Consider the following 13,088-nt stretch of genomic DNA (forward strand, 5'->3'; position numbering starts at 1 on the left):
TTAAGTATCCAGGGTTCTCTCCAGCCAGAGCTGCCACGGAAAGCCAGCTGGCAACGTGGGCTAAACAAGAGTCATTTTTTCATACAGGGATTTTTCTCTGAGTACAGTTTGAAAACTAAGGCTACTTGGAAATATGAAGGGCATGTTTTGTGTTTCCCAGAATGTGTGTATGGGGACGGTGTCTCATTCTTCTTCACCTAGAGTGCTTTCTGTGCCACTTCCTCCTACAGGAATGTCCTTCGTGAGTCTTGCTTTTCCTCCTGTGTGCTGGCAGAGAGAGGATGGTGGCACGGCCAACACACGTTTGTGACTGAAGACCATGGTGATTTTGTAGCATCCTATTTCACATCCAGGCGGAGGCTCCGCCCTGGGCGCTGCTCCTTGGGTCTCATTTTCTGGAGAGAGATGAAGACCCCGGCGAGGGGCATGTTTTTGTGGGGAGGTCATCGCTGCTGGGAAAGAGAGGACATGCTTGTTGTCTAGTAAAGGCCTTGATGACACCTTATATTAAATTCAGGGAATGAACCTCTTTATTACAAAGTGCTCCACGTCAGGCAAGGTGGGAGAGAAGTGAGGAAGCATGGGGTCTAGTGGGACAGACAGACCTGGGCCAGCTCTCCCAGATGCATCTGATGGGGTGAAAGCATCCACCCAGAGTGAGACTTGAGGGGGGACTGTACATTTCATGTCCTTTCCCGTTACTGGATTTACATTTCTGACTTTAGGGAATACTGAAGTCAGATATTTTAAAATTCTGTCTTTCCAGATCCATTCCAAAGTTGATTCTGCATAAAAGTTTGTATTTTTTTTCGCCCCTTGTAGCCCGGGGCTCAAAATGCCCCCTTAATATTCCTAAGTAGAAGAAACCAAACATCTAAATGACCAAAGTAATGCGGGAAGGCATGCATCAGATCCAGAAACCCAACGTGCATTCATCACATGACACTGCCTCCTCCTCTTTTCAAACCTGTGCAGCCCTATGCTCCTTATTTTTGTATTTCCAAAGGTTTGTTTTTGACTCACCTTTCCTGCGTTCCTTTCTCTCACCTGTGCATCATTTGGAAAACACAAAAGTGTTCCTCCTGAGGTTTTGCACCCTCTCCCTTTAGCCACTCACCAGCAAGCCCACTCTCCCAAGGCAGGGCCTGAAGCCCATCATTCGGGAACTATGTGATGGCACTCAGAATCTTAGAAGCAAGAACAGCAGATTTGGGGTGTCTGCATTTTTTATGGGATACTGATCTGGCCAGCCTTTCTTTCCCATAGGAATGGAGAAAATGGTGGCAGAGATAGTCCAAACGAGCCAATGAGCTCAAAAGTGAATTGTGTTTGCCTTTGAAACGGGGTCTCAGATTTGCACTCATTCCTTCTGGACAGTAGCACGACAGTCACCCAGCGGTGGCAGTGGTATGGAGGGTGTGTGTGTGTGTGTTGCCTCTGCATGCAGCAGGAAGGCAGGCTAGAAATGTATCTGGATGGCTGAGGGGTACGGCCACAGAGTGGAATCCTTGGTGTGGGATGGTGACTCAATGGCATGTTATCACATACCAGCAGACGAAGAGAGCTTTCTTCTTGCTCCCAGGCCTCCTCTTGACTAGAGAATGCATTTCTGCTGCTGGTTGCTTCAAGGTAAGTCTGAGCAAAAGCCCCTTCGCTATGAGGAGGGAGACATTTACAGGAGTCCGTAACACCCTTGTAAAGGGCTCCTCAGGGACCAAGATCTAGAAAGAAGGGTACAGAAAGGAAAGCCAATTGGTTGTTTCCCCAGTTCTGTCCCCATCTGAGGATCCTCTTATTTTATAAACTGTTGCCCCAGTTCTTCCAGTCACTTTGATGAATCTTTGCAAGTACATGGATACCAGAAAAAAATGTATCTGCTATTATCCTAAACCACCCTGCACAGCCAGCCTGACCACAGGCAAGGCAAACAGCTAGGGAAATGCTCTCCTCCATCTGTTCTCAGGCAACCACGGATATTAGCAGCATGCACTGCGTGGAGTGTACGGGCAGGCGGGGCCTCTGTGCTGTGGTGTGAAAAAAATCAGAGATTTCAGTAAACGTTAAGACCAGCACCCATGACATTTTTATTCAGCAGAGTAGTTAAGAGTTCTGAAACCAAACTGCCTGGGTCCAAATCCCGGCTCTGGCACTTATTAGCTGTGTGGTCTTGTGAGAGTTACTTAGATTCTCTGTGCCTCAGTTTCCTCATCTGTAAAAAGAGAATATGAACCATATATCTACCTTGTAGGATTGTTGGAAGGATTAAATGAGTTAAAAGAAACTTAGTACAGTGTGTGGTACTTAGCAAGGACTACATAAAAGTTTGTTACCAAAAAAAAATGTGTATGTAATAGCACACACAGGCGGGGCACATTTACCTAGCACTGTTGGCTTCATGACAAAACAACTGAAAAGTCATCAGACTGTTCCATACTTGTAAGGAATATAGTCCACACTCACGAGGATCCAAACCCAGCATTTTTTTTTTTTTTTATTATACTTTTAAGTTCTAGGGTACATGTGCATAACGTGCAGGTTTGTTACATATGTATACATGTGCCATGTTGGTGTGCTGCACCCATCAACTCGTCAGCACCCATCAATCCATCATTTATATCAGGTATAACTCCCCAATGCAATCCCTCCCCCCTCCCCCCTCCCCATGACAGGCCCCATTGTGTGATGTTCCCCTTCCCAGCATTTTAAAATCTAATGGTACTAGTGAAACCGCTGTTAGGCCACTAAGTGCTAAGATGTTAAGACTGGGCTTCCGTTGTGCCTGTGACATATTTGTTGTCTTTTCCACCAATGTATCTTCTCAGTGAGTGAAAGAACCTCAGGTCCAAGGCTCATCTAATCACCCAGCAAAGAATAACTGTCAATACTATTTGTGTTGTGAGTCAAGGCTTCCTTGGTAGACAGGAGCGGTAAACCCTGAACAGAAGGGGCAAGCGAAAGAGAAGGGAGGAAAGTCTTTGTATTGTTCCCCTTTCTGTTCCTTGTTGGGCCAAAATGAAACCCCGGGGCAACGCTGGGAGCCTCTGTGGCCTCTCAAAGCTGCCTCTGGTTTTGGACTTGAACTCAAGTGGTCTGTGAAGCCTGCGGCCATCACTGGACAGAGCTCGTGGGTCTTGTACTTTGGGGATCCACAGGCATGTCTACAAGTTTTTAGGGGATCCCAACTATCTCAGTTCTGGCCAGACCTCCTGAAGATGCTCAAATCCTCCCCCAGCCCACCCCTGATCTGTGCAGGCTTCAAGGAGCCAGATATGGATTCTAGGGAGAAACCTCTGTTCCCTGACGTTCCACTGGAATTTGCAGAGTTTAACAGGCTATGGGCTAACAAATATTTTGAAAGGCCTTAGAACACCCAGCATCCTCCCACCTTGCTCCAAGCAAAATGCAGTGTGCCTTCCATCTCATCTTCGGCATTTCCCCAGCCCTTCTCAGCATGAGATAAAGGGAACACTTCATCGACCGGTCAGTAAGTCATGTTTATCGAACTGACAGTGTGTGACGTAGGGGTGTGGGAGCTGCAGAGAAAGATGGGTGAGCAGGGGAAAAAACAACCCAGTCAAATGTTAGGATTTATGTATAAAGAAAAAGGCTCTCCACTTCTCCTTCCCCAGCCTGGACATTCGCCAACTCTCCTTTCCCAAAAGCTCCACAAGGAAATGGGCATCATACCCTGAACTCAGAAGCCCTTTCTTTATGTGGTGCTGACCTCTAGAGGCTTCTAATTAAAAAGCATCCCAAAGGGCCAACTTAATTTTACGGCTGGTTTTTACATTGTACATTATTGCCGTATTTCCCTACAAAATAAGGATAAAATATTTCTGTTACTTTAAATGATCCCTTAAAAAATGCTTACCTTGTTCCTTGACTGCCTAATTAAAACTTGCCCAGATCATTACAAGTGTCATTGCTTACTCCAAAAAGGAAAAAAGGAGGGTCAGAGATAGGGAAAGTACTTCGAAGTTTTTTGCCTACAGTGGCCCTAAGAGGGAAGCACAGTGCCAGCTTTTTCAGGATGCATTTCTTGCGTTTCCAAAGGGCCAAGTCTGCTAAATAGAGACAGGAATGTTCATTCACTCCGATTTGGCAGGGCACCGGGCAACGCCACCCCGACAGACACTCGGGTACGCGGACACCAAGTCCTCTTTGTCCAGCCCTGGTGTGGGGTCTAAATGCTGGGTGGTGGGTCTGGTTTTATTTTGTCGTCCGTCAACCCACACCTGTACACAATGAACTCTAGGACAATGGAGGATCCCACTCGGCCCAACTTCACTATGGAAACAAGGCTAATTTCTAAAGGGAGTGAGACTGTTGATTACATCCCTAAGCTAAACACCCCAATTTCATTTTGTTGTAGTTCTGACTCCTGATTTCTTTCATGAAGAGAAGGAAGGTGTGGGAAGGCAGGAGAAAACATGCAGGGACATAAGCATTCGGGCTAACACGAAGCCACAGTATCAGACGGCGTCTTCAATTCCAAAAGGGATCCTAGGGAAAAGGGCTCCAGAATCCCACGACAGTTTTGCCAATCCTGGCCGCTCCACCCTGGTTTTGAGCGTTTCCATAACTGTGCTTCTTGTCCTCCCTACCGACTCCTGACTCCCCTAGACAAGTCAGGGCTAGTGCCCAAAGGGAACTCAGGGACAAGTCCCCCACTCTTTATTTTTACAGATGAGGAAACAAAGCCGGAAATGGGGTGGGGTGGGGAAGGGACAGGCCTAGGGCCACAGTCAGCCCAGGAGGAGTCTGGGCTAGAACCTCTTGCCCTCAGCCACTGATTTCAGAATGATTACGAGGGGGAAACGTGGGTATTTTTAACACCAGTCCCTGCACTTAAAAGGGGCCAACCTGCATTTTATGAACTCTATCTGTGAGACGGATAGAATAACTGTAACAAAGGCAGTCCATCAGTAAGGCTTCACCTGCCCCGCTGCTGCACCACTACCTTAGCCGAGCGGGGTTGGAAATGCTGACACACAGCTCACCACTTGAGTACAATCTCTAACAGCGGCATCGAAAACAAAGGACCACACACTATCGAACATACACACAAGCCTTTATGCTGCGCCTGTGAAGCCAATCTCAAATCTAATCGAATCAAATGGGTCTCTCTATGGAGACCCATTCATTTGGAGAAAGAAACTTGCTCTTAATCAAATTACAGAACTTACCATCAACTTCCAGATAAGTTATTTAAATGCCATGTTTAGTGAATAAATAACCAGGAGGAAGGCGGTGGAGACATGGTGTCATGTCATAGAATGACCACAGAATACAGATTTCTAATTGATGCCACAAAGAATTCCTAAGTAGGCTAGAAAAAAATAGGATTCTCAAACACAAAACTAAAGTATTGGTTCAAAGAAGAAAATTACTAACTACCAGTTATAGCATCAGAATAGACATATGAATGCATCACACAGAAATGATTAATCTTTGAACAATGGCAGCGTTTCATGTCACCAGATCCTCCCTCTCTTCCCCAACCTCCTCACACACAGCAACCACACAGCTGCCGGTCCTTTACTCCTTGCTCTTCATTTATAAGCCACATTAGGTGTCCTTTAGGACCAAACATTGTGGAGGCAGAAAAAAAGAGGCAAACACCACCAGAGTTTGAAAGGCTCTTTAATAGCAAGCGAATGGTAATTACATGGTCGGATGAGGTCCTCAATCTCAGGGGAGGGAGGAGGGAGCAGAGGTGGACAGGGTGCAGTACAGGATTTACACTGTTTGAAGCATCTAACGAAGGGCAACAGTTTTTGGCAACCCATTTCACAGTTTTGTAATTTACAAGAGATTTCTTTGAAAGGAAATAGGAAGGCAAAGAAAGCACACATACCCTACCGGCAACACTTCTTGCCTTAAAAAAAAAAAAAAGAAAGAAAGAAACAACCAAAAAACAAAACTCAACAACTATTCCTTGCTTTTGCTTCTTGTGTAGATGACTAAATTTTGCTCTCATGCTCAAATTAAGACTGGACCGCGGATAGTGAAGATCTGCCCTAGCATTGAAGATTGACTTCCTCCTCTTCAGAGCTGACATTTGTACCGAGCACGGCTCTTATCTTTATCCGCCTAGGTATCAGAAGGGGCTTAGTAAAAAATGAAATTCGAGAAACAAAACAAAACAGAAAAACAGGAAAAGGCAGTTTACAAAGAACAGACTGTCAGCTTTCTCTCTGGTGCCGAACAACTTGAATACAGCTCTAAGCAAAAAAAAAATTATTTTTATGTGGCCTGGCATATACTTTTAATCGCTGTGTCTATTCAGCCTTACAGTGCTTTAAATGGGGTTTCTAACATGAAATGCTCATAGGTACTATATTTTTGTAATCCGTATTTAAATAAAAATATAAAAGGCAACATATTATTTAACCATTTGCCCAGTGAGCAGGAGCTATAGATATTTTACCATGGACACCCATTGCCATGGACACCACAGGCTACCAGCATTCTGGCAGGTTTCAGAACTACTCTCCATAAAATGTAAAAGACTTCAGCTTCTTGTGTCATACCTGTTATCACTAAACCGGGAGAAGTGACTGGGTCTTTATGAAAGAGGATCAGTTTTTAATTCAAAGAAATTTTAGGCTTCTCCAAAGACTGGGTGATCGGCAATGGCATCTCTTCGGAGCTAACACCCACTGCAGGGGAGAGGGGTCTGTGATCGCTTGAGCATTAATTGTGCTCTTTCTACAACCCTGAAGCACGGTGAGGAGGTGGGCCCTGCCCTCTGGCCTGAGGGGGCATTCCTGCTTCCTCCCTGCTGCCAAGGAGACCCAAGTTTGCTTTGTGATTTACCTGCCAGATGCCTGGAGCCCCTCTCAGATCTGCCCGCACTTGGGAAAGACAGGTTTCTCAAGCTGGCAGCTGGTTTTACTGAAGGAAAGATACCCACCAGATGAGCAGGGTCCCTGTTAGTCTCCTTGGCTGGGGGGCACCTTTAAAGTCATGCCATGCCAACACAAGGCACTGCCTCTCAACATACAGTCAGTTCCTTTGAGGAAAACAGGCCCCCAGTGAGACAGCCGCGAAAATGAAAACAGTTTTCCTGGGGCTCAGGTGGTAACTGTCAGACCCAACTCTCCCATTCTCCTTCATTCATCTCCTCCCACCCCAAGTGAAGTCCCACCTATTCCTTCATGGCTCTCTCTGGGAAATCAGATCTGTTCACACCAGTTTCCCAACTTGTGAATTTTAACATGCAAAGCCTATTCCTAAAATATAAATTCCAATGACACTTGGGACCACAGCTCCCCTAGGTCCATATACATTGTGCTCTTAAGAAACAGAAACAATATTCAAAAATATATTGTGCTAGAGACGGTTTCTGTTTACACATGAAAAATGACAGCAACTATAAAGGAGAGAAGTTTTCGTTGAAGTACACTGGAAACCTAATTCTGGCACCAGGACACAAGGAGGATCCCTACATAAGAGACTTTTCACGCTCTGCTTGTCGGAAAACAAACTGCATCATGTGCTGCTTTGGGCTTGGGAGACAGGAATGGACACCCGTGTGCAGGTGAATCCACAGTGGTGACAGGCGCTGCACGGGGCCTCACCTCCCTCCCTGGCTCCGTACTTCACTCTGATTCCTTGACGTCTGCTCACTATGGTGATCAGGCTGAGGAAACCAGGCAGCCATAAGGAACAATGTCTCTAGGATTCACTCAAACCCAGGATCACGGTTTCGTAATGTTATCGAGGCATGATTTCGGGTTTCAGAGCTGGCCCAGTCATCAGCAAGCAATCAAGCGTTCCTCATTCTCTCTCTTTCTCTCTCTCACATACACACACACACACACACACTTTCTCTCTCTCTTTACTTTCACTGTCACTTTCTCTCTACTGGATAACATGGCAAAAAGTACTGGTACTCATCTTTCACTTTCTTCCAGCTGTTCTTCCTACACATCTCCCACTCTCGGGTAAGTTAAACATACACCACTTCCAAAGCCCCAGTCTGCCATGACACAAAGAAAAGCCATGTCTCCACAGGCAGAGCATGTACAGCTGAGATAAGTCCTCTGGGGCCTCACCTTTCCCTTTCCTTTAAGGAAGAGAATTTCATCAGCCCCATGAGATCAAGCCCTCAGGGGTTTGGGCACTCACAGACCAACATGTTCTAAGGTAGTGCGGGGGTCAGCATCCTAAAGGCAGCCCCTTGGCAAGATCCCGCATGTATTTTCTTCTCGAATCCCTAAAAGTTTCCTTGACTGTTGCTCCTTAGTCACACACGCACATAAGGCAGGCACAGAAGGGCAGTGTTTACAGCTGGAAGGGCAAACGCCCCTTGTTCACAGACCAGTTAAGTGACTTGTCAAGGTCATACAATCCTTTGCCGACTTGGAACTAGAACCCAGGTGTCTCTCCTGCGTCCAAGGTCAACACTCCTCCCACACCGCTGCCACCTCCTGGTGAGTATACGTGTAAGTCTGTGAAGGGTCAGGGACGTGTTTCACCACGGAACCATTTCCATAACAGAAACCACAGGCTGCCAGGCTCACTGACTGCAGCTTTACACCATGCACAGCCCTGCTTAGAGCAGCCACAGCGCAGGAGGAAGTGAGTGTGTGGGCAAGTGTGTGAGCGCAAGAAGGGATGTGTACACATTCAGAAAAAGGAAGTTTTAGGGGAAACAATTCGATCTGCTAATGCTGTTTGGGATTTTGCAATGGAAATTAAGCAACATACGGACATGTTCTCTGTCTCCTACCCCTGGTGCAAAACAAAGCCCGGAATTCTCAACAGCCCACAGAATGGCTGAGTCTATCTCCACTCAATTTTTATAAACAGAGAACATTAACATGATAATACCAACATGTATTTGGTCAAAGTCTAAACACTTTTTTGATAAAATACATTTTATGTTAATGTCCATTCCATTTCCAAACATATGTAAATTTAGATTTTAAGCTTTAATGTATAAAATTTCAGTTTACCTTCCAATGGAGCAAGCTAGTGAAGCTTCCTCATTTCACTTGCAGAAGTCATTCTTGTGGGCTTACTGCATTAAAATGGAGGTTACAAAACCTGGGCGACATCTATGTAATATACAGCTCACAATCACCTTTGCTCATGAGTGGAGCCAATCAGAACACAGGCAGGGCTGCAAAGGGCAGAATATGCTCAACCCAATGGAAGAAACACTAAGTTGTGTTTTACTAACAGGCTACTCAGAAGGAAATTGATTTTACTTGAAATTAACCTTTAGTATGACTTTTCAAGAAAAGAACAGAAAGTGGGTACTGAAGCACAGATGGAAACCACTGTACTATTATTTTACCCGATGACTTAAAACTGGAGTACGCTGTTTTACCACGAGCAGCCGAACTCCTCACAGCACCAATCAATTAAACAGAAAATGTCGAGACAATCAGGTTTACACCGACATGCCTGGAAGATATACAAGACTCCCATAAGTTCTGTGGCCTCTGCTGCTACTGCTTGTTTTTAATTCAAAACTTTGACAACCTAACAGGCACATGTGTGACTGTTTAAACGTACCCACCCCAGATGTTAGGTTTAATCTAGTGTTGTAAAGGAGGCATTCCACATCCTAAGTTACTAGAACCAGGGATGCAGAAGGGTCCAAGAATAATTCCATGTTAGCATTACAAAGGATTTCCCCAGTAAGTTGGCTAAATGATAACAGCAGTATTTCCAGTTATTACAGAAGTTGTTTCTGTGAGTTGTCTGAGTATCTTGATTATTAAAACGTCCCCTTTTAACCAAGCTAACCCACGATTAAAAGATTCCTACCTTCATGTCCCTTTACAAATACACCACAATTAAGTCCCTCGAAATATGTGATTAAATTTTTAAATAAATTACACAATGGAATCCTTTTCTTGGCTTTTTTTTTTTTTTTTTTTAAAGACTTAAAAAGTAAAGAAGGATTCTATTATATTTGTAAAAACTTTTAATCCTGGTTTACTTTTCTATCAAATTTAACTATGGCTTCAAAGTTTAAGTGGCACTTGGATTCTGGATGTTTTCATGATTTAACAAGTGGCCATCTCATTAGAAAGAGAGAAGGTAAAATGTTTCATTTTATACGTGGGACGGCTTATAAACAGCTTTAAAAATCAATAAATTATATCTTTCACCCTATCTATATTTTCCACTATAGACTTTTAAAGTGGCTTTGGAATTAGCATGTTTTGAAGCAATCAAACAAGCAAGTAACATTTACACCTAACCACGAACCAGTCGCTGCATACCCAGGTAACTTAGTAATGGCAAAACACTTAAAGGCTTCTGGGCCTCTCTTACCCTCTTACTCCAAAGCTAAGTGATTATCCTTTCCTGCCCTTGTATTTGCACTTGTGCAGTTTAATGACTAGATATTAAAATTCATGCTTTATAAGCAAAACCTTTCACTTACGGACACTTAAAAAGTACATAAAAAGTGCAGACTGCATTTCTTCTCTGCCATGCTTTCCCTCAGTAAGGTCACCTGTGAGGACTCAAAACATATCCTTAATACATTCAGAGTTCTCTACATTCGAGTCAGCGAATGTTAATTCTCCAACATAAACTCAAGAGAATAGTCAGCCACAAAATGGACTCTAAATTCAAAATGGCAAAGGCTACCAAGACAACTCCATAGAAACCCCACTGAAGCGGGAGTGAAATTCAGGTCACTTCTGAGCAAAGCTCATCACAGATATTTTGTGGTCATTAAAAAGGTATTTCATTTTAATTTGGATGCTGGGAGCCAGACGTCCTATTTCGAAGTGCTAATGCAAAACGCTAACCCAGGAGGGACAGTGACCCCACCTAGGTTACCGTGGGGCTCACTCTCCTTCTCAGGGGAGCCCCCAGATTTACTGCTGGCTGACCCCCATCTGGGGGTGGTCTGCCTCTGGCTCCTCTTCTTCCACATCAGCACTGTACTCTTCAAACGCATCGTCATCTGCATCCGGAAGCCCCAGTAACTATAGGGAGAGAACAAGAGAAAAGCAGCTGTGAGCACCAAATGGACCACAGGCAGGAAGACAACCACAGGCATCAGATCCACAGTAAACAGCACTTAACCCAGCAGCTGCAGACTTCCCCATCAACCACCCCTACGACGATTTTCATAAACTTGTAAGACGGAAATGTCAATCCTTCAATGGATGAGTGCCCAAAGGGCTAGGTTTTACTGGGGAGCCTGGACAGTCTCTATTTTGAAGTATCAAAATGTGGCACCACATATGCACAGAGAGCTAGCTATGTGCCCGCACACACATCTGGGATGTTAGCAGTAGTATGAAATGAACTGTGCCGACTGTCCCACTAAGATGTCAAAAACTGATTCTGTATTTTCTGTCCTAAAAACACATGGTGCTATTATTTATTGGTGCTATTATTTATAACACATTTCTAAAAATGTAGAGACAACTAAAATGTTCAACAGCAAAATGGTCATGGTGTTACTGAAATGGAATCTTATATATCCACTCAAAATGGCATTTTTGAATGACGTGACATAAAAAAGATGCACATAAGTGTAAAAAGAGCATGACAAAACTGCACTTTTATTATGATACAGAGTTTTTCTTGTTTGTTTGTTTTGAGACGGAGTCTCGGTCTGTTGCCAGGTTGGAGTGCAGTGGCGCTATCTCAGCTCACTACAATCTCTAATTCCCGGGTTTAAGCAATTATCCTGCCTCAGCCGCCTGAGTAGCTGGGACTACATGCGCACACCACCACGCCCGGCTAATTTTTGCATGTTGGCCAGGGTGGTCTCGATCTCCTGACCTCGTGATCTGCCTGCCTCAGCCTCCCAAAATGCTGGGATTACAGGCGTGAGCCACAACACCCGGCCCAGAGTTTCTTTACATATGTGTGTGTGTATATATATTTACATATTTTTAATTGAGACAGGGTCTCACTATGTTGCCCAAGCTGGTCTCCAACACCTGGACTCAAGCAATCTTCCTGCCTCGGCCTCCCAAAGTGCTGGGATTATAAGCATGAGCCACCACACCTGATCCAGAGTTCTTAAAATTTATACACATATGCACAGAAAAAAGACTTCAGTAAAATATACCCAAATTTTAAGCTTTTTTTTTAAAGATTGTGAGAGTATGGGTAATTTTTTCCTTTGTATCTTTTTGCATTTTCCAATTGCTGTATAATTACGTGGGAAGTTCAAAATAAACATTTTTTTTAAAGCACTGGCTGGTCTTTGGTTAGAAACCAAGTGCCATTTGCTAGGCCTCATCAATAAGAACACCACCTCCTGGTGCAGGCAGGAAGCCATAGCCCTGGCTGTTGGGCCTGCCTGTGATAACCAGGCTTCTGTCTCCTGGTGCCTTCATTAGATCTACAGTCTGCTTGTGGCCCAAGGACTTCTTACATAGGGGTGTCCAGGGCCATCACTTTCAAGCACCACACTGAGTGGCCCCAATGATCTAAACACTAACTGTATCAAGACAGTAAAAAGAAGACCATTCTGTTCAATTGCATTGCCTCCCTAGTGTCCTGTCACCCCCTTCCTCTCACTCCCTCCCACTGCTGAAATGGGGAAAGGGAAAGGGAGTCCTGATGAAAATAATGCCTTCACTCTGAAGTTCTCCACCTGCAGCTCTCCCAGGTCTCCCAGCGCCCTATGAACACATTCAGGACAAAATCATCTGCTAGGCATTGTTGGTCACACTGCACGTGGCCTGCCAAGGCATACACAGCCAACTGCAGACACATGCTCGCCCCTTAGAGCTGGGCATGCTGCAGCTGCCTCAGAGACTCTGCGGACGCAGAGGGGAAGGGCAGGAAGAGCGCTCTCAGCTACCCGGAGAGGGTGCTCCGATCTTGAGTGTGCTTGGGAGAAGCAAGTCTCTTTTCCCGGCTCCTGTCTCCCTTCCAGATTTTCATAAATAGAATAAAAAGCAAAATTTGCCTCTAAATAGAGAAAAGATGGCTAGTCGTAAGGCACGTTGATGACTACACTTGGTGGTCAATTTTTTATTTGGAGAGCTGCTCAATGACACAGCAAGGTGAAAGTGTCGAATAAGTGGTAACATTTAAATAGCTGGTAAAATATAAATACTATTGCCACCGCCGGGAGCTGCAGAATT

General features: G+C 44.7%; 1 protein-coding gene across 2 annotated transcripts in view; it reads right to left on the bottom strand.

The window, feature by feature from the left end:
• Positions 1-5,626: 5,626 nt before the first annotated feature.
• MTURN (maturin, neural progenitor differentiation regulator homolog) overlaps positions 5,627-13,088 on the bottom strand; it is a 29,380-nt gene continuing 21,918 nt past the window's right edge. For both annotated transcript variants that reach the window (XM_023188388.1, XM_023188387.1), the window contains one exon: positions 5,627-10,961. In XM_023188388.1, coding sequence (XP_023044156.1) covers positions 10,851-10,961 — 111 coding nt within the window. In that variant the 3' untranslated portion in view covers positions 5,627-10,850. The remainder of the gene's footprint in view (positions 10,962-13,088) is intronic.

This window comes from Piliocolobus tephrosceles, chromosome 8 (assembly GCF_002776525.5).
Source record: "Piliocolobus tephrosceles isolate RC106 chromosome 8, ASM277652v3, whole genome shotgun sequence".
Classification (NCBI taxonomy): Eukaryota; Metazoa; Chordata; class Mammalia; order Primates; family Cercopithecidae; genus Piliocolobus; species Piliocolobus tephrosceles.